This window comes from Misgurnus anguillicaudatus, chromosome 20, assembly GCF_027580225.2.
Source record: "Misgurnus anguillicaudatus chromosome 20, ASM2758022v2, whole genome shotgun sequence".
NCBI lineage: Eukaryota > Metazoa > Chordata > Actinopteri > Cypriniformes > Cobitidae > Misgurnus > Misgurnus anguillicaudatus.
In genome coordinates this window covers 32,906,020-32,927,153 of record NC_073356.2, presented here as the reverse complement: position 1 = coordinate 32,927,153, position 21,134 = coordinate 32,906,020, and the positions used below count along the sequence as shown (strand labels likewise).

Genomic DNA, 21,134 nt, shown 5'->3' with positions numbered 1-21,134 from the left:
ATGGTCCAGTGACGCAAAGTTTAAGTGAAGAAAAGTTTCACTTTATGCAAATAATGAGCGGTTTTGGGGAGCGACTACCAATGGGAGCGAAGCAGTGGAGTTCACGTTTTTCTTCTCTTTTCAGTTACTTGAGTGGACGGTACTCATTTGTTTATGACAACCAAATTTAGGCTGGATTTACACTACAGATGCCCAATTCCGATTTGTTGCCTGTATCAGATTTTTGGACGCCCCGCTTACATCATCTTTTAAACCACAGAGGAAGTAAAATGTATGTAATATGCCATATGCAATGAACACAGACGAAATTATTTACAAGATTATAGGGCTTTATTTCTGTAACAAGACATAAAACTTCAACATTACTTCATTAAGTGGAGCGTTGTCCTCCATTGCACTGTTAACTCTTTCCCCGCCATTGACAAGTTAATTCGTCAATTAAGAGAAAACACTTCCCTGCCAATGACAAGTATTTCCGGCAATCCGCAATACCGCTCTTCCGCAACTTGTATAATCCGGAAGTATCGCCCTATGCAAACAGCTGTATGTCCGTTTATGTTTTGAGGATCGCTCTGAATCTGATATCTTTCAAAAGTCCTTCACAAAAATGGAATTATCTCAGCTTTGGTGTTGGTGTTTTTGAAAAAACATTACCATATTTGAGAGGTGATAAAAGAGAACAAATGAAGGTAGGATGAAACGTTTTTTTTTTTTTAAAGCGGAGGGTCCGTCCTTTCATTTGATATATTGTATGTTTATATATTTAAAGAAGAACATTTTCTGGAAGGCATTAAACTTTTGTGAAAATCATGAAAAAGGCTGGCACTGGCAACTTTAAAAAAAAAGCTGGCAGAGAAAGAGTTAAGAAGAGTCATGTGATTGCGGGTCGTCACAGTTTCAATGATGCACAGCATGTCTTGACATGAGAATATCCGATCTTTCCGCTTACATTGCGGATGCGAAATCGATTGATTTTAAATCGAAATCGATCGAACTTAAGTTACAACCTCGAACTTCAAATTAAAAAATGGGATTGTTGATGCGTCCGGTCGGCTTGCCAAGCGGGGAGAAAAACATCTGAGAGATTTATATTTTAAACAAGAGGGATGTATTGCTACAACTCCTTGAAATGCATATCATAAACAGGATTATTACCTAGTGATCTGACTTCGGACAGAGCACAGCTTTCTGCACATGTGCAAGAGTGAGAGAGGCGCCAAGATGTAGCGGGTTATATTTTAAACAAAGGGGATAGTTTGCCTCAGTTCAGATGAAACGCATAAAACTGAACAAATACATAAGGATTACTACTTAAGTTTATGTGTAGACTTCGAACAGATGCGAGAGCGCGTGCACATGAGACAGAGAAAAGCCCAGCTGCTTATGACGCGCTGGATTTATTTCAGATGCTAGGAGTCCAAGACGCGCATTAAGTCCATGTGCATGCAAGAAGGAATACTCTTTAGGATTCCCCACAGCCCACAAACCCCCATGCAAGGAAAAGCACGCAATGTGCATGTTAATGTGAAACTATAATAATAATAATAATAATAAATAATAATGGCATAGCATTTTTTGTCTTAAAAAAAATCGAGAATTGAATTGTGACCTTAGAATCGAAAATGTAATAGAATCGAGGATTTGGAGAATCGTGACACCCCTAGAATGCATGTATCAGATATCAAATTTTTTTCCACATATGAATGAGGCCTGAAACCGATCGGATAATATCGGAATCTATGCGCTTCTTTCATGCTTGCACGCCGTGGGTCATATCCGATCTGTGCTTGTTTGAAGTGATTCAATTCAAATTTTTCTCCTCAAGTGGCAGTATAGATACAGCCTTAGAAACGGCGTATTGAAAGAGACGGGTGACACACGGCGAGAAAAAGTCACTGGTGGTCTGAACGAGGCTTCACATTGTCAAATTGCATGAGCTCAACGAGCGTTGCCAAGTCCTCTGCTTTTTGGCAGAGTTCAAATATGGGCTACTTTTTAACGGTTTCCACAAGTTGATTTTTTATGTTATTGGTATTTGGGCTGAGAATAGTCATTGGGATGCTTTTGGGCTAGTTTTGAATGTTCATTGGGCTGGTTTTGATACGCAAATCTGGCAACCCGGTTTGGTTCGAATTAAATAGAATGATCATGTAAACGAACATTTAATCAGATTGCAATGTAAACTGGTACATGTGAACTGTATTGTCGTAACTACCAATCAGATTAAATTCAGACAGATGGACAAAATTTTGTGCATGTAAATATTGCCAATTGTTAGTTCATGTTAGCTTCTGCATTTACTAATGTAAACAAATACAAACTTATTGTAAAATTTAACCAACTTCACTTCCCAAGTGGGCCTGAAAGTAACCAAGAAACATGCTCACACTTACCAAACTCCACTGACACATCGTGTGGACAGAGCCCTTGGCATGATCTCTGAACCTTGCTGCATAAAACCACCAATAGGAAACCACAGACTGTTCCCAAGTGTGTACTGGTTCTCCAGAAGGTCCTTGCGGTCCCGCCAGCATGGGAAAGGGTTATACCACTCATATGGACTCAGCCTGATAGGAAAGAGCGAGCGAGACAGAGAGAGAGAGCACATGTTTACCCGTTTCATGAAATGTTTAATATCTTCAAGCTCAATATAAGAAAGTTAAGATAAGGTAAAGTAAGGAAATCAGAAGTGGGATGAGGCTAAAGCAGCAATTTTCTGGAAGCTCCCCTGGCGTTTATGATGAAGTGAATAAAATGATAACTAAAATAGATATGAGTGTATTGAGTGACAGTGTGGTACCTGGCTGCCAGGAAAAGTATACAGCTAACGGCCAGATAGGCTAAAAGCATAAAGAGCCAGACAGCTGGCGAAAAGGGATCCAAGAAGGAGAAATAACCTGGCTTCCTGCCCTGCAGAAAAAACACACAATACAACAAACGCCTGAGAGCTTTTCCAGATACCCTTGCTTTGTTATGTTGCACTGAGTGAAGCCTTTCATACAAAGTGACTAAGTTGATAAAAGTGCTTTTGATATGGACAAAAAGCCATAATACAGTAATGAATATGATCCTGTCTCCAAACAACTGAATTATTTAAAATTCACTTAAAGTACAAAAACACAACCACAGTGTGTTCATGTAAATAATATACAACTATGTTTATTGGATTGAAGTAATTAAAAAAATTGGTAAATAATGCCATAAATCTTGAAAACGCATATTTATTAGATATGACCTGGAGATGTTCTTGATAAGCTTTATAAGATTCACTCAAAAAATAATATACAATAAAAATATACTGAGTGCCTACTTTTAATAAAAGACACTTTCATCAGGTATATAATGAGATCCTTACAGATATTAAAGTACACCTCATATGCAACACGGTATATTGCACAAGCACAGGCAGGTGTGTCTTACTATGTGAACACGGTACAGGATACTGATGCCCAGGTTCATAAAAGGTTTGGAGAAATCTATGACTTTCTCCCTCTCTGATGTAATAGTAAACCCAGCGACTGCCAGATCTGCTTTCTGCAGGGAGAGAAAGAGAGCGAGAGATAGATAGACAGAGAGAGAGAGAGAGAGAGAGAGAGAGAGAGAGAGAGAGAGATTGATTTAGCAATACCAGTTTTATATTACACTGAGTATTTATTTATCTATCTAATAAAGTATCTCTGTCTGTCTGTCTGTCTGCCTGCCTATCCGTCTGTCAAAAAGGATCTCTGTCTACCTATTTATCTGTCTGTCTGTCATAAAGGATCTCTGCCTGTCTGTATGTCTGCATGCTTCCCTGCCTACCTCTCTGTCTGTCATAAAAGATCTTTGTCTGTCTGTCTGCCAACCCATCTGTCTGTCTGTCTGTCTGCCTGCCTATCTATCTGTCTGTCATAAATGATCACTGTCTGTCTGTCTGTCTGTCTGTCTGTCTGTCTGTCTGTCTGTCTGCATACATATCTGTCTGTCTGCCTGTCTGTCATAAAAGATCTTTGTCTGTCTGTCTGCCAACCCATCTGTCTGTCTGTCTGCCTGCCTATCTATCTGTCTGTCATAAATGATCACTGTCTGTCTGTCTGTCTGTCTGTCTGTCTGTCTGTCTGTCTGTCTGCCTGTCTGTCATAAAGGATCACTGTCTGTCTGCCAACCCATCTGTCTGTCTGTCTGTCTGCCCATCTGTCTGTCTGTCATAAAGTATCTCTGTCTGTCTGCCTGTCTTTCATAAAGGACCTCTGTCTGTGTTTGTCTGTCTGCCTACCGATCTGTCTGTCTGCCTACCTATCTGTCGGTCTGTCATAAAGGATATCTGTCTGTCTGTCTGTCTGTCTGCCTACCTGTCTGTCTGTCATAAAGGATCACTGTCTGTCTGTCTGCATACCTATATGTCTGTCTGCCTGTCTGTCATAAAGAATCACTGTCTGTCTGTCTGTCTGTCTGTCTGTCTGTCTGTCTGTCTGTCTGCCTGCCTGTCTGTCTGTCTGCCAACCCATCTGTCTGTCATAAAGTATCTCTGTCTGTCTGCCTGTCTTTCATAAAGGATCTCTGTCTGTGTTTGTCTCTCTGCCTACCCATCTGTCTGTCTGCCTACCTATCTGTCGGTCTGTCATAAAGGATATCTGTCTGTCTGTCTGTCTGTCTGTCTGCCTGACTACCTGCCTATCTATCTGTCTGTCATAAAGGATCACTGTCTGTCTGTCTGTCTGTCTGTCTGCATACCTATATGTCTGTCTGCCTGTCTGTCATAAAGGATCACTGTCTGTCTGTCTGTCTGCCTGCCTTCCTGTCTGTCTGCCAACCCATCTGTCTGTCTGTCTGTCTGTCATAAAGTATCTCTGTCTGTCTGCCTGTCTTTCATAAAGGATCTCTGTCTGTGTTTGTCTCTCTGCCTACCTATGTGTCGGTCTGTCATAAAGAATATCTGTCTGTCTGTCTGTCTGCCTGTCTGTCTGTCTGCCTGCCTGCCTGCCTACCTGTCTGTCTGTCATAAAGGATCTCTGTCTTTGTGTCTGTCTGTCTGCCTACCCATCTATCTGTCTGTCTGCCTACCTATCTGTCGGTCTGTCATAAAGGATATCTTTCTGCCTGCCTGTCTGCCTGCCTACCTTTCTGTCTGTCTGTCTGTCATAAAGGATCTCTGTCTGTGTGTCTGTCTGTCTGCCTACCCATCTATCTGTCTGTCTGTTCGCCTACCTATCTGTCTGTCTGTCTGTCATAAAGGATCATTGTCTGTCTGCCTGCCTACCTACCTGTCTGTCTGCCAACCCATCTGTCTGTCTGTTTGCCTGCCTGCCTATCTGTCTGTCATAAAGGATCTCTGTCTTTTTGTCTGTCTGTCTGTCTGTCTGCCTACCCATCTATCTGTCTGTCTGCCTAACTATCTGTCGATCTGTCATAAAGGATATCTGTCTGTCTGCCTGCCTGTCTGTCTGTCTGTCTGCCTGCCTACCTACCTACCTGTCTGTCTGTCATAAAGGATCTCTGTCTGTGTGTCTGCCTACCCATCTATCTGCCTGTCTGTTTGCCTACCTATCTGTCTATCTGTCTGTCTGTCATAAAGGATCATTGTCTGTCTGCCTGCCTGCCTGCCTACCTGTCTGTCTGCCAACCCATCTGTCTGTCTGTTTGCCTGCCTACCTGTCTGTCTATCATAAAGGATCTCTGTCTGTCTGTCTGCCTGCCTGCCTACCTGTCTGTCATAAAGGATCTCTGTATGTATGTCTGCCTACCCATCTGTCTGTCTGTCTACCTATCTGTCTGTCTGTCATAAAGGACCTTTGTCGGTCTGCCTGCCTACCTGTCTGTCTGCCAACCCATCTGTCTGTCTGTTTGCCTGCCTACCTGTCTGTCTGTCATAAAGGATCTCTGTCTTTGTGTCTGTCTGTCTGTCTGCCTACCCATCTATCTGTCTGTCTGCCTACCTATCTGTCGGTCTGTCATAAAGGATATCTGTCTGTCTGTCTGTCTGTCTGTCTGCCTGCCTACCTACCTGTCTGTCTGTCATAAAGGATCTCTGTCTGTGTGTCTGCCTACCCATCTATCTGTCTGTCTGTCCGCCTACCTATCTGTCTGTCTGTCTGTCATAAAGGATCATTGTCTGTCTGTCTGCCTGCCTACCTACCTGTCTGTCTGCCAACCCATCTGTCTGTCTGTTTGCCTGCCTACCTGTCTGTCTATCATAAAGGATCTCTGTCTGTCTGTCTGTCTGTCATAAAGGATCTCTGTCTGTATGTCTGCCTACCCATCTGTCTGTCTGTCTGTCTACCTATCTGTCTGTCTGTCATAAAGGACCTTTGTCGGTCTGCCTGCCTACCTGTCTGTCTGTCTGTCATAAAGGATCTTTGTGGGTCTGCCTGCCTACCTACCAATCTGTCTGTATGTGATAAAGGATCTCTATCTGCCTACCTACCCATCTGTCTGTCTGTCATAAAGGGTCTCGGTCTGCCTGCCTACCTATCTGTCTGTCTGTCTGTCTGTCTGCCTGCCATAAAGGATGTCTGTCTGTCATAAAGGATCTCTGTCTGTCTGTTTGCCTTCCTACCTACTTATCAGTCTGTCTGTCATAAAGCATCTCTGTCTGCCTGCCTGCCTGCCAACCTGCCTTTCTGTCATAAAGAATCTCTGTCTGTCTGTCTGCCTGTCTGTCTGTCTGTCTGTCTGTCTGCCTGCCTCTCAAGTATTATCTTGAATTATCTTGAAGTTATTTTGTATAAAAGGGTCCACTAAATGTACATGTTTAAAAATAGTTTGCATATGCAATGTTACAACAGATCAAACCTCAGGAAAATTAAACAGAAATACTTTTAAAATTAACACTACAGTACATGTATGCATTTTGCAGATTTCAAAAGCGACTTACAGTGGATTACAAGGTTAATCAGCATTTGTAAAATCCTCCTTGGGATTGAACCCATGATCTTTTGCGCTCCCAATGCAATGCTCTACCAACTGAGCTACGGGAAGATTTTAAACGGCTAAATCTTTTCAAACAGTTTAACTCCTTTTAACGCTGTTGTTACTCAAATCTAAAATATGCATAACAATTACCAACAATCAATCGAATGCATTTCATGTACAGTAAACGGTATGATGCTTGGTTTCTATGACAACATGATGCCCACAGTGAGTCATATTGACAGCTACTAACTACAAACTGCCTCTGCCGTGGTGTTAATTTAGTGATGGTTTCCAAGCATTCATTAGCACACCGCTGTGTTAGTCGTCAGTTATAAAACACTCAGCTAGAACGAGGCAAACATTTTCACGTCATGTTGTTTGCACTGGTGTTTTGCACTTGTGCTAAATATTGACCTTGATTTGACAAGAAACACTTGGGAAGAAAAACATTAGACATTGTTTGAGGTTCATTGATGTGGTGAAAAAAGCTTTAGACAAAAATCTAATTCAAAGAGACGAGGAAAGAATTGAACGAGGAAGAGCCAAGGCCGGACAGACAGAGGGATGAATAAATGAATGAACTAAATTGTGGAAAGGAACATAGATGCTGTGAAGGAATAAGTAAGAATTTAATATGAGAGTCCTTGGGTTAAGGAAAAAGATTTATTTATTACAGCGAAGGAAATAAAAGTACCAGAGCTAAAGTGTGGAATACAGCCCTAGAAAAATGGAAAAAGATGAAGCAACAGTCCTTGAAACGGATACTTGTGGGAAAGGTTGATGAGGAACGGTTAAAATATTGCGCCCTTGAGAGAAAAGGAGTTTCTAATGAAATATGAAGGGAGGAAGAAAATAAAAGAGAAACATTTCCTGAGGAAAGAATGATTAAATTCCAGTGTGGCATTATTTTTGTTCTTCAAGGAGGTGGGGTGACATTATTTTCAAGGCGGTAGCTTAATTACACTGTAAGTTACTTTAGATAAAAATATCTGACAAATGCATAAACATAAATGTAATTCTCTAGGGTTATGATTTGCATAGGTTGAGCCTAACTGATACAGCATGTGTGATGTGTGTAAAACTACAGTGTTACATTAAAGGTACAGTAGATAACTACATTTATATAAAAATATATTTTCCATGGAAGGAGCAGGACCAAACAAATCCACGATCATGCATTTACATTTAGTCATTTATCATTTTTTTTTTTGACAGGAAATGTAAAGATAAAGCTAGAAAGAAAAAAGATATTAGCAAGTAAGGTGTTGGCGGAAGAGATAAGCTTTTAGCCAGTTCTTAAAGACTGCTACAGAGTCAGCAGATCTTGTCGCAACCGGCAGATCATTCCACAGACGAGGAACAGAACCAGAGAAGGTATACGCAATAGCGATTTTTTCCCTATTTGGGAAGGCACCACAAGCCATCGCTCGATAGCAGAGTGCAGGGATCTAGAGGGTACGTAAATTTGTATAAGCAATTGAAGGTAAGGGGGTGCTGACCCTGTGGTGGTTTTAAAGGCCAGGAGCAGAGTTTTGAATTTGATGCAAGCTGCTACAGGAAGCCAAAGTAACTTGACAAAGAGAGGAGTGACATGTGCCCTCTTTGGTTCATTGAATACCACTTATGCCACAGGACTTTGGATCATCTCTAGGGGTTTGGTTGTGCAGGCTGCGAGTCCGACCAGTAACGCATTGCAATAGTCCAGTTTGGACAGGACAAGAGCCTGCTCAGATAGGAAAGGCCTAATTGTCATAAGGATGTAGTGGATGAATCTACAAGAGCGGGTGGTGCTGACAACATGCTCTGTGAAACTAAGCTGATTATCAATGACCACTCCTGGGTTTCTGGTTGTCCTGAAAGGCGTAATGGTCAAAGAACCTAGTTGAATGGAAAGATTGTGATGAATCTTATGGTCAAACAATATGACAAGCAGTTCTGCTTTTGCAAGGTTACGCTGGAGATGATGATGATCCTTCATCCAGATTCAAATGCCACTTAGGCATGCTGAGATGCAGGCACAAACTGTGGGATCGTCAGGCTGGAACATTATCCGCATAGCAGTGGTAAGAAAAGCCATGTGACAGAACCCAAGGATGTCATGTATGTAGAAAAGAGCAGTGGTCCTAGCACTGAGCCTTGGGGTACCCCGGTACTGAGACGCTGGAGTTAGAAGACATCACTTCTCCAGGATACTCTAAATGACCTACATGAGAGCTAAGACCTAAACAACAGTAGCGCCGTTTCAGAGACACCCATAACCTAGAGGCCGATTGCAATAATAGGATGTCCTGCTTGCCTGTCAAACTATGTATTTGCATACATCCACACACCCAATTTCCCTTCATCATCTGTGTTGTCAAGACTGTGTTTTTTCTGAGGGATTGGACAACTTTTATCCACAAGTTAAATAAGTCAGATGTCTACTGTTCATCAGATGAATTTATGAATGCTAAATTTTGGTTTTTGGGCAATTGGTCGTCTTGTTAGGCAGTTCTATTATGCCGCAGACCAAGCGAAGAAGAAAGACAAACAGCAACTACCTTACGTTCCTCCTGAACCGACCAAACGTGATATAGAAATGACTATACAGAAAAAGACAGCTCGATTAAAGAAATTAGTTTATATGTTTCGTATGAGGTGTGGTTTTGGAGATCGCGCAAAAGAGAGGGTGGGATCTTGTGCTTTAAAAGCTAGTTTGCTATGGCTAGCCTCTCCAAAATGGCTTACCTTATCTTTAAAATGTATTTATTTTTACAACAGATGCAATGAATTATGCATCAGTAAAAGCTAAGATTAAAGTGCACACACTAAATTTAGTCAAACATATCATAATTTTTACATTACACACAGTGTATCATTTCATTTTAGTTTACAATTAATTCCCAAATGACATTTACATTGAAATGTATGCATTTATCCAAAGCAACTTACAGTGTATTCGAGCTATACTTTTTTATCAGCATGCATGTTTCTTGGGAACTGTACCCACAATCTTTGCACTGCTACCACAATGCTCTACAAATTGAGCTGCAGGAAAATCTATGTGCATGTGTGATTAAAAAGAAACAATGTCGCTTATTTTTTTCTGATGAAACTGGCAACCCTGGGAATGGCTAATCAGTAGCACTTTATTGTGCACAAAAAAAATCCCAAGTGCACCCCAGACATCTCTCGATCTGTTTAATTACCGCTTAATTGATTACTGAGAAGGAGCTTTGTAAACCACTTTCAAAGGGTGTCATCAAACGTGTCCAGGAAGAGAAATGTGTGTGTATCCGCAGAGGAGAAAGAGGGCTGGTTTGGGTGTTTACTGCAGACACACAATACCACAAATGTCTGCCAACTGTACACCGACTCTAACAGCTGTAATGGTATGGTGCCACCAAATAATTAAAGGGAGAAGAAAAAGATTTGCATGTTAGTGTGTGTTGTCGTATTTTGAAAGGGCCTTGATGAGACCTGCCCACACTAAGGTTAATAGGACGTCATTATTGTTCTCATTACTGCTGTGATTATTTTAAGCGTTAGCGTGAACTGTGCTAATATCTGTCAGTCTAATGGAAACATTAGACTGCCAAGGTCTATTTTGAAAACACAGCTACCTGCATAAACACTTGAAAATATAAAGGGCTCATACAAATCTGAACAAAATGGATATTTTCAGAGAAAAGGAGAGAGAGAGAGAGAACCACAAAATCGTTTTTGAGTTCCGAGAAATGAAATGTATAAAAACAAATTTTGTTCCAGTAGCTCAATTGGCTTTTTGTTTTTGATTGTTTCTCAAAAGACACACATACTGAAAAAATGATTAAAAATGAAATCTATAGACCGAATCGCTTTGGAAAAAAGCGTTTGCCAAATGCATAAATGGAAATGTTAAATTCATCACGTTCCAGTAGCTCAATTGGTAGATCATTACGTTTGCAATACAAAGGTCATGGATTTGATCCTCAAGAATGTATGCACTTTAAATCGCTTTGGATATAAGCGGCTGTCAAATGCATAAACGTAAAACACTAATTGTGTTCTAGTAGCTGAATTGGTAGAGAATTGCACTTGCAACGCAAAGGTCATTAGTTTGATCCTCAAGAGAGACATACTGATAAAAAAATTAAAATGCATGCATTTGACAGCTACTTTTTCAAGCAATTTTAAGAGCATTCAGTCTATAATGTAAATGTTAAACATTAACCAACTTCCTGTAGCTCAATTGGTAGAGCATTATGTTTGCAACGCAAATGTCATGGGTTTGATCTTTAAGAAACAATAGACTGAATACCCTTTAAATCACTTCGGATAAAAGCATCTTCCAAGTGCATAAATGTAAAACAAGAATAACTAATTGTGTTCCAGCAGCTCAGTTGGTAGAGCATTGTGTTTGCAACACAAAGTTCATTAGTTTGATCTTCAAGAGACACATACTGATAAAAAAATGCAATGTATAGATTGAATGCACTTTAAATCACTTCGGATAAAAGCATTTGCCAAGTGCATAAATGTAAAACAAGATTCACTAATTGCTCAGTTGGTACAGCATTGAGTTCGCAACACAAAGGTCATTAGTTTGATCCTCAAGAGAGACATACTGATAAAAAAATTAAAAGGCATGCATTTGACAGCCACTTTTATTATTTTTTTCAAGCAATTTTAAGAGCATTCAGTCTATAATGTAAATGTTAAACATTAACCAACTTCCTGTAGCTCAATTGGTAGAGCATTATGTTTGCATTATGTTGTGATTACCAAATGGATATACGTGAAAATCAGATGACATGATTTCACAACTTTTCATTGGCCATTTAGGTATGTGACGCATACTGTATACGGAAATGAACCTGGACATTCAATTTGTCGAAAAATCTCAAAATCTGCAAAATGGACATACGTGGTTTTCATCGGACAGCGACGATTTGTGTTCTCTTTTGCGTCTGTTGTGAAGCGCATGTGCAAGACTAAAGTCACGTGACTGCAGTGACGCGGATGACATGTTATCCTCAGACATGTTTGCAAAGTTTTTTTTTTTCAAACTTACAGCGTGTGTCTCCCTCAGACTGTAAACGAAGCCCAGGCGCACAAAAAAAGAAAAAGCTGGGGCGCACCAGATAACATGTCAGCCGCGTCACTGCAGTCACGTGACTTTAGTCTCGCGCATGCGCGTCACAACAGACGCAAAGGAAAAGACAAAAGTCATATTTTTTTATTTTTGGACCAAAATGTATTTTCGATGCTTCAACACATTCTAACTGACCCACTGATGTCACATGGACTACTTTGATGATGTTTTATTACCTTTCTTTACATGGACAGTAAACCGTACATAGATTTTCAATGAAGGGCAACAAGCTCTCAGACTAAATATAAAACATATTAAACTGTGTTCTGAAGATGAACGGAGGTCTTACGAGTTTGGAACGACATGAAGGTCATTGACATATAAAACATGCACGTCCTAAGTTTATTCAGAAAACAAACATGCATAATAAATTTACATTCGATAATAACAGTTCCTTTGCTGCTTGGGAACCGGAAACAACCTGCAGTTAAGCTAATGAACTCTATCGCCTGACAGAACAATTGTTTTCTAATGCAAGTCATGAGGCTCAGCATGTACTGTGAATTTTTAAGGATAAGCAACACCAACTAATCACATACAGTAGGGGTGAATCTAAGAAATGATCTCTTTCTTAGTACCATGTGCCCCAGAAAACAGGCGTACCCGGTTGATGAGTTCTCCCACCATGCCGGTCCATGACCCGTTAGGTTCCGGAGCTCCGTACAGCCCGTCATCCACCAGCTTGATCCGGAAAGAAAACTTCAATATATCCGCCAGTTCCCGCAGCATGTCCACACAGAAACCTTCATACTGATCGTTCCCCTGGAATTCCTGGTAGTTTGCCTTGCGCATCACGTATGGATTTTCCTATAAAACAGGATGGAGGTAACATTTAACGCTGTGACATTCCTCTAGCCATTTCCATAAGGTAAAGTGCCATAAACGTAATGAAAGTCGATGTCCATACAATGAAAGTGGCATTATGATTGGTACTCAGCCATGAAACAGCAGTAAAATTCATTTAAATGGGTCTTCCTTGGCCTTGACATGCGAAAGTTCCTTATAGGCTGAGACTCTCTGATTTGAATGACCGGCTGATATTTTGTTAAATAGTACTTTGTAATGGCTTATACTAGTGGATGCAATGTGTTTTTTGATACGTGATTAATTTAGAAGCTATTTTTATAAAGAGGCAACATTCTTTTATTGTATAAGGTCTTTGGAAATCCTTTCATATTGTTTACAGGTCTACAGAGAAGTCACGCCGTCCTTTATAAAACCTTTTTCAGTAAGCTGAATGCTTTAGTACGCATCAGTGCACTCTTTTAAGGGTACGCTGTAAAAAGATTCATTAGGTTACATTAATAATTATGTGAAGGATTTACTGAATGGACTATGTTGTGCGAATTACTGTAGGGCAGAATCGACATCACAATGTGAGCATCTGCAATAGTCACAAAACTATTTTATGCGATTTTGCCAGGGTTACATACAAGAAATGCAAAACAGACGTTTTTCAAGTCCTACTGCAATATGCATTGCAAAAACGTGCACACCCCAATATCGTGCAAGCCTAGTGTAAATAATGCAAGAAAGTCTCAATGCTTAACCCAGTTGTTGTATTGGAAACATGGATTTTTCAATTGCTTAAAGGGCACATGTTATGCAAAATCCACTTTTACAAGGTGATTTGACATAAATGTGTGTTGCAGACAACAACCCTACAGTAAAAATGATACTCTCCCCATTTTTAATCTCCATTAAACCAAAGCAGTCTCATTAGACATGCTATTTTGATTCTCGTGTTAATGTGATGTAACACAAACAAAGCCACACCCACTGACTGACTGGTTAATTATACCCAAAAGCTTTTCTAAATGTGAAATGTGTTATTGTAGCTTACGTCCCAGAGCGACACCCCATAAGCACCACCACACGCACAAATACATACAGCATCTTCAATTGAGAGCATTCTGAACGACTGCTTATGAGTTATAAGCAAGAAAGGATTTAACAGCCAATGGCACTTACAGCTGGGGAAACTGGACTGATTTTAAGACTGGTTTAGTGTTAATCAACATTTAACTCAGGGCCAAAATTTACTCAGAAGAATTTAATCAAGGTCTGGTGGTACTCATATAAATACCAGCGGGGTGCGTTTAAAGGATTTTTATTTTGTTCTCACATAAACTTAGAAGAATGAATACATCCCTATCTTATTTCAATGCATGCACTTCATCTTTGTACAGCGCGTTGTGAATGTGTAAGCATTTAGCCTAGCCCCATTCATTCCTTAGGATCCAAACAGGGATGAATTTAGAAGTTTTCCTTGTTTAAAGACTTTTACATGAGTAGTTACACGAGTAAGTATGGTGGCACAAAATAAAACGTGGTGATTTTTTAAGCGGATAAAAACAAAAGTGAGAACTATATTGTATGGCGAAAGAACACTTAGTTTGCAGCACTCGTGTAACTACTCATGTAACAGTCTCCAAATAGGGAAAACACGGAAGTGCCCGGCGGCCCCCAAACTCATCCATGCCTGGATCCCAAGGAACGAATGGGGCCAGGCCAAACGCCAACAGAGTCACGACACGCTGTACACAAACCGAGTGCACGCCTTGAAAAAAGATAGGGATGTATAATTTGTTTAAGTTGAGGTAAGAACATAGTAAAATATTGAAAAACTGTGGTGTTTTCCTTTAACACTGATGATTGCCATGTATAACAAATGATCTGTTTGGTATTTTGAGCTGAAACTTCACAGACATATTCTAGGCACACCTGAGATTTATATTACATCTTGTAAAATGGACATAATATGTGCCCTTTAAACAAAAGTTGCGTGTTTGGTTTCCAGGGCTTTCCTGATCTTTAAAAAACATGTAATTCACAATTACAACAATGTAATCTTGGTCTGAAATACTCAAATGGTTTAAAGTGATGCCAAAGCCACAAAGTCTTGAATATTATGGAGACAAGTTCTTACCAGTATTGTGGTGACGATAAGCGTCTTGTTGGCTAAAGTTTCAGACGTGTTGATGTCTAAAGATGTGGAGTTCATAGCCAGTGTGTTGTTAGAGTACCAGATGCCAATCTGCATGTAAGGAAATAAATAAATATATAGAGAAAACATTGTTTCCTGTTAATATTTCATGAACATGATTATCTAAGCACAAAGTACATACATTTACAAATCTACAGTATGTTGACTCATAATCATGACCCATTTAAAAAACGAAGAATAATCGAGACGAGCGAAAGAGACGAGGGGAAGAAGGAACGATAAAAGAGCAGAGGCGAGAGATCGATACTATGATCAATATGAGAGGAGTGAAGAGGTGATTACTCCAGCTACCACCCATTCATTAGACCTCACAATCGCTCCGGTGCTTCCGGATAAAAGCGGGACTGGGATTAGTTCGTAGGGCGTGTGTTTGTGCGCCATACCTCTTTGTGACCCCCCTTGAATTTCTCCAGAATACGTAGGGTGTAGTTGGTGCGCTGGCCTTTGCTGTTAAACTCAATGTGACCTGTCAGGCCATCATATTCTACCTATAAACAAAGAAACAAACACAAATGATTGCAGAAAGAAGTAGAGATGCACCAATAGGAAAATATTCACAGATATCGATTATTCAGACTTATATCTGCCGATGCCGATGGTTTGGTGGTTATATTAACTTTCATTAAAGGGGACATATCATGAAAATGTGACTATAATTGGGCCTTCTATCATTCTAGAAAATGTGAAAAAGATCAACCCAGTAACTTAGTTTTGGTAAACCATTATTTGCACGCATGTAAAAAAAATAGGTATTTGAAATTTGGCTCCCCTTGTGATGTCAGAAGGGGAGAATGCCACCCCTTAATCTGCACTATCCAACCACAGCACTGCCATTTAGTGCAGAGATCAGCTCATTTGCATTTAAAAGGACACACCCAAAAAATGCATTTTTTTCTACAAGTGGCAATTATAACATGTTTATTACATTTTCTATGATATTTTGAGCTAGAACTTCACATACGTATTCTGGGGACACCAAAAAATTATTTGATATCTTAAAAAAAGTCTTGTAAAATGTCCCCTTAAAGGAATATTCAATTTTCTTAAAAAAAAAATCCAGACAATCCACCCACCACCACGTCATCCAAAATGTTGATGTCTTTCTTTGTTCAGTCGAGAAGAAATTATGTTTTTTGAGGAAAACATTGCAGGATTTTTCTCATTTTAATGGACTTTAATAGAGCCCAACATTTAATACTTAACTCAACACTTAACAGTTTTTTTCAATGGAGATTTAAAGGTCTATAAACGATCCCAAACAAGGCATTAGGGTCTTATCTAACGAAACGATTGTCATTTTTGACAAGAAAAATAAAAAATATGCTCTTTTAAACCACAACTTTTCGTCTAGGTCCGGTCCAGCGCAACCTAACGTAAATGCGTAGTGACGTAGAGAGGTCACGTGTTACATATATAAAACACAAATTTGCGGACCATTGTAAACAATAAACTGACACAAAGACATTAATTAGTATCAGTTGACATACAACAATGTAGGAAAGGTCCTCTTTCAACACACTTGTAAACACTGGGGCGGAGTTTCGCGTTCATCTTTATGACCTCTTGACGTCATGACGTATTGCGTGGGGTCAGCTGGCGCATCACAACTGGATCTAGACGAGAAGTTGTGCTTTAAAAGTGGACATTTTCTTTTTCTTGTCAAAAATGACAACCGCTTCGCTAGACAAGACCCCCATGCCCCGCCTGGAATCGTCTATAGTCATCTGAAACTCCATTGAAAAAAACCGTTAAGCGTTGAGCCAAGTACCAAATGTTGGGCTCTACCAAAGTCCATCAAAATGAGAAAAATCCTGCAATGTTTTCCCCAAAAAACACAACTTCCTCTCGACCGAACAAAGAAAGACCTCAACACCCTGGATGACATGGTGGTGAGTAAATTATCTGGATTTTCTTTTAAGAAAATGGAATATTCCTTTAACTAAATTCTGAAGGTTAGATTTTCTGAATGGTATTCATTCATACTTTATTAACTTTTAGCCAATAGTGTGAAAACGAGCTTTTATTGACTAATACCCATTATTGGCCGATATATCAGTGCATCTCTAGTTGCAAGTCTTTGTGACTTACAATATAAACTTAAAATATTCAATTAGACATTGTGGAAGAAAGAAAGAGGAAAACTTTGTACTGTAGTTCAATAAAGCCAAAGTTAGTGATGTACCGATCATGATTTTTCATGGCCGATTATGACTGCTGATTTTCACAAACATATGGGACGTTTTTAGTTTTCTTTAAGCAACAGACAATAAAGAATGAAAGAGCACATGGACAAGATGTTTATTTGCTTGTCAAATTTAACTGTCCTTACATAAATTGTAGCTATTATACAACAGCTGCGTCTTAAAGGGACAGGTCACTCCAAAATTAAAATTCTGTCATCATTTACTTACTTTAATGTTGTTACAAACCTGTTGAACATGAAGGAAGATAGTTTGAGAAATTTTTGCAATCGAACCGATCAGAGGCCCCATTGACTTCCATAGTAGGATAAAATAATACTATGGAAGTCAATGGGGTCTCTGATCGGTTTGGTTATAAACAATATCCTCCTTTGTGTTCATCAGGACAAAAAAATTAATACACGTTAGGAGTGAGAAGAAATGTTGACAGAATTTTCATTTTTTGGATGGCATATCCCCTTTAACTCTTTCCCCGCCAGCGTTTTAAAAAAAAGTTGCCAGCCAGCAACTACTTGTTTTAGTTTAATGCCTTTCAGAAAATGTTCTTCTTAAAATATATAAACATACAATATATCAAATGAAAGAACAGACCGTCTGCTTTCAAACAACAACAACAAAAAATTCATCCTACTTTCATTAGTTCTCTTTTTATCAGCTCTCAAATAATGGCAGGTTTCTTCAAAAACACCAAATTTTGAGCAAAAAGCTGAGATAATTCCATTTTTGTAAAGGACTTTTGATAGAGATCAGATTCAGACAATCCTCAAAACATACATGGACATGCACACAAGCATACTTCCGCCACCTGGTGAATAATAGCAGTATTGCGGAAAGCCGGAAATACTCGTCATTGGCAGGGAAGCGTTTTTTCTTAATTGACAAGTTAGCTCGTCCATGACGGGGAAAGAGTTAAAGGAATAGGTCACCCAACAATGGAAATTCTGTCATCATTTACTCACCCTCATGTTCATCTAAACCTATGAGTTTCTTTATTCTGTTAAAAACTGAAGGACAACCTTCAGTGTCTGTAAAGGTCGTTTCACACTGTACACGGCAAGCGGCAAAATCGCCACGCGGCTTCAGCTTTTCTCTTATATTGAAAGCGTTTTGTGCAGCATTTAATGCAAATGTTTATCTTCAACGGCGCCTGCCATGAAGTGCCATGTCCGGAGAGGGGACAGGATTTTGGGTTCGTGAGCAAGGCATGTGGACTAGAGCTGAAGATCTTTGCCCGGATCCGACGGGCTCGGGCAGGTTCGGGCTTCATTTCTAACATTTTACACGGGCTCGGGCCGGGCTCGCGCTCCAGCTTTGTAAGATAAATGAGCGGTCACGTTCAATGCTCCTGGATGCACTATCAGTAGCGCAGGACCGCGCTGAAGCCATTTACAGTGGATTTAATAATTTTCCTCATCAAAAACATGTAGCCTAATCTTGGTGAGTAAAGGTTTTTCAATGTATAACTAAATATTAATTGAGTCTTAAAAACATAATTTAGACAGAGGATATAGACTAATGTTGGCAGTAATGGAAAGAAGTGCCGACGCAAATCCCGCGGAGCCTTTCTCTTAATTTCGTTATTGCCAAATACCCATCTTAATTCAGAATGTATTATCTTAATTTAAGTCATTAAGAAATAATATTTTTTATTGGCCTATTTATAGTGTATTGCATAGGCCTATTTAGAACGAGATGTTACAATGTTACAGATGACTTATTTTATTTCTTTGTTTCAACTTCCAAGTGGCGTGTAGATTATTAGTCATGAATAAATAATGTTAAAACCTGTGTAAATTACTCATTCTTGACAAAAGCTGTGTGTGTGCGCACATTAAAATAATGTCGGGCTGTAAACGGGTTCGGGCTTTTAAAAAGCTGTCAATCTAAATGTACGTTCGGGTTCGGGCTGCATTCTGTCGGGCTCCGGTCATTACGGGCCTAATTTAAAGGAATAGTCTACTCATTTTCAATGTTGAAATGTGTTGTTGCCTTGACTGGGAATTGTTGATGCATCCCTCTGTCGTCTGTGTGCGTGCGCGTGGGCGCTGGAGCGCGCTGCGACGCTTCGATGGCGTTTGGCTTGGCCCCATTCGTTCAATGGTGCCATTTAGAGATAAAGTTAGAAGTGACCAAACACATCAACGTTTTTTCTTTTTAAGACGAGTAGTTATACGAGCAAGTTTGGTGGTGCAAAATAAAACGTAGCGCTTTTCTAAGCAGATTTAAAAGAGGAACTATATTTTATGGCGTAATAGCACTTTTGGGAGTACTTCGACTCGCCTGAAAAGTCCGCTCCCCTTCTCCCTCTCATAATGGGAGAGGGAGGGTGTTACTGCGCCGAGTCGAGGTACTCCCGGGGGTGCTGTTGCGCCGTGGAGTGTAGCTCCTCTTTTGGATCCGCTTGGAAGGGCGCTACGTTTTGTTTCGTACCACCAGACTTGCTCGTATAACTACTCATCTTAAATAGGAAAAACGTTGATGTGTTTGGTCACTTCTAACTTTATCTCTAAATGGTAGCATTGAATGAATGGGGCTAAGCTAAATGCTATCGAAGCGTCGCAGCGCGCTCCAGCGCTTACGTGCAAGCACACAGATGATAGAGGGATGTATCAACAATTCTTAGTTAAGGTAATAACATATTTTAATATTGAAAATGAGTAGACTATTCCTTTAACACAGATTGACCAAAATAAACCAATCATGTGTTTGGTATCAAAAACCGCCCGATTCTGATTTATAGTCGGTCGATCGATGCACCTCCATCTAAAGTCGTTACTATTAAATTTGCTTGCGTATGACAACTGTCCTGCTTAAGACATATAAGGTTTTTTAGTCCTTCAATACGCCCAAATTTTCAATTGGAAATACAGCACAGAAACACTAAAGTTGCTGGTTAAGCAGTTTCATTGTGACATTGAAAAAAATACACTCTTCGGCTGTAACTCAATCTAACAGATGTAAGGGCAGCAAAGCATAGATGTATGAATCCAATAACATTACAGCATGAAAGTAAAAGAACAGAGGTACTGTAAGTGAAGTGAACGCATGGACCGATGGAGACAAACCGAGATTGGAAGACGAGAGGAGATGTGGTGATGCTGGTGAAATGATGGAGTGATGGAGCAAACTGCAAAACAGATGAAGGGACACAGAGAATGCGAGTCAACACACTCGAGTCTCGACAACAAAAACACCATCCAGAAATTGACAGTTTATGCATGAAAAGAATAAAATATAAGCAAACCTTCAGACAGGTGGCAATAAACAATGCACATCTGGTGTTAAAAGAGCAGCTATAATTGGTCAGAAACCGCACCATAAATATTAATGTCAGTTGTAAAAATAGCATGGCTATGCATACCCATCACAAAGAATGTATCGGTATCAAGGACTATAATGACTTATATACTGAATAAAAGTTATATATGTATTTAAAATTAAGCATTTATTTGTTTGGGGAGTACTGTGATATTTTACTCAATGGGCTTTAATATTGCTTCCATAATGTTAACTAACAGCCCAGGCATAAGGAAGTCAGTGACAGAGTTCATGAAAGTTATTTTGTCTTTGATATATGGGTAATTCTCACGAAACCATTGAAACACCACGGCACTAATGATTTTAGCTTTAAAATGTGTAATATAGTAACATTAAAAAGCATCAGAAATAACACAATACTGTGTTCTACCTTGCACAATGTGTGATTTCAACATAAGAATTTATAATTGTAAATTTTATCTCATTTTCTGCTGAAATTCTCATTACCGCAATGTGTCCGGCTGTGTCTGAACATGCGTTATGTTGTAATTTAATCAAATTAACACAAAAATATTAAGAAAAAAAATAAATGGATGTTTTGCTAGACTACTTTAGATGACAGAAAAGATATTTACTGAATATTCATGTATAATAATAATGAAGA

General features: G+C 39.5%; 1 protein-coding gene across 4 annotated transcripts in view; it reads right to left on the bottom strand.

The window, feature by feature from the left end:
• LOC129455060 (glutamate receptor ionotropic, kainate 5) overlaps positions 1-21,134 on the bottom strand; it is a 175,412-nt gene that overhangs the window by 28,339 nt on the left and 125,939 nt on the right. For all 4 annotated transcript variants that reach the window (XM_055219702.2, XM_055219704.2, XM_055219705.2 and 1 more), the window contains 6 exons: positions 15,395-15,499; positions 14,934-15,041; positions 12,608-12,811; positions 3,421-3,534; positions 2,801-2,910; positions 2,394-2,567 (listed from right to left, as the gene is read on the bottom strand). In XM_055219702.2, the coding sequence (XP_055075677.2) occupies positions 2,394-2,567; positions 2,801-2,910; positions 3,421-3,534; positions 12,608-12,811; positions 14,934-15,041; positions 15,395-15,499 (815 nt within the window). The remainder of the gene's footprint in view (positions 1-2,393; positions 2,568-2,800; positions 2,911-3,420; positions 3,535-12,607; positions 12,812-14,933; positions 15,042-15,394; positions 15,500-21,134) is intronic.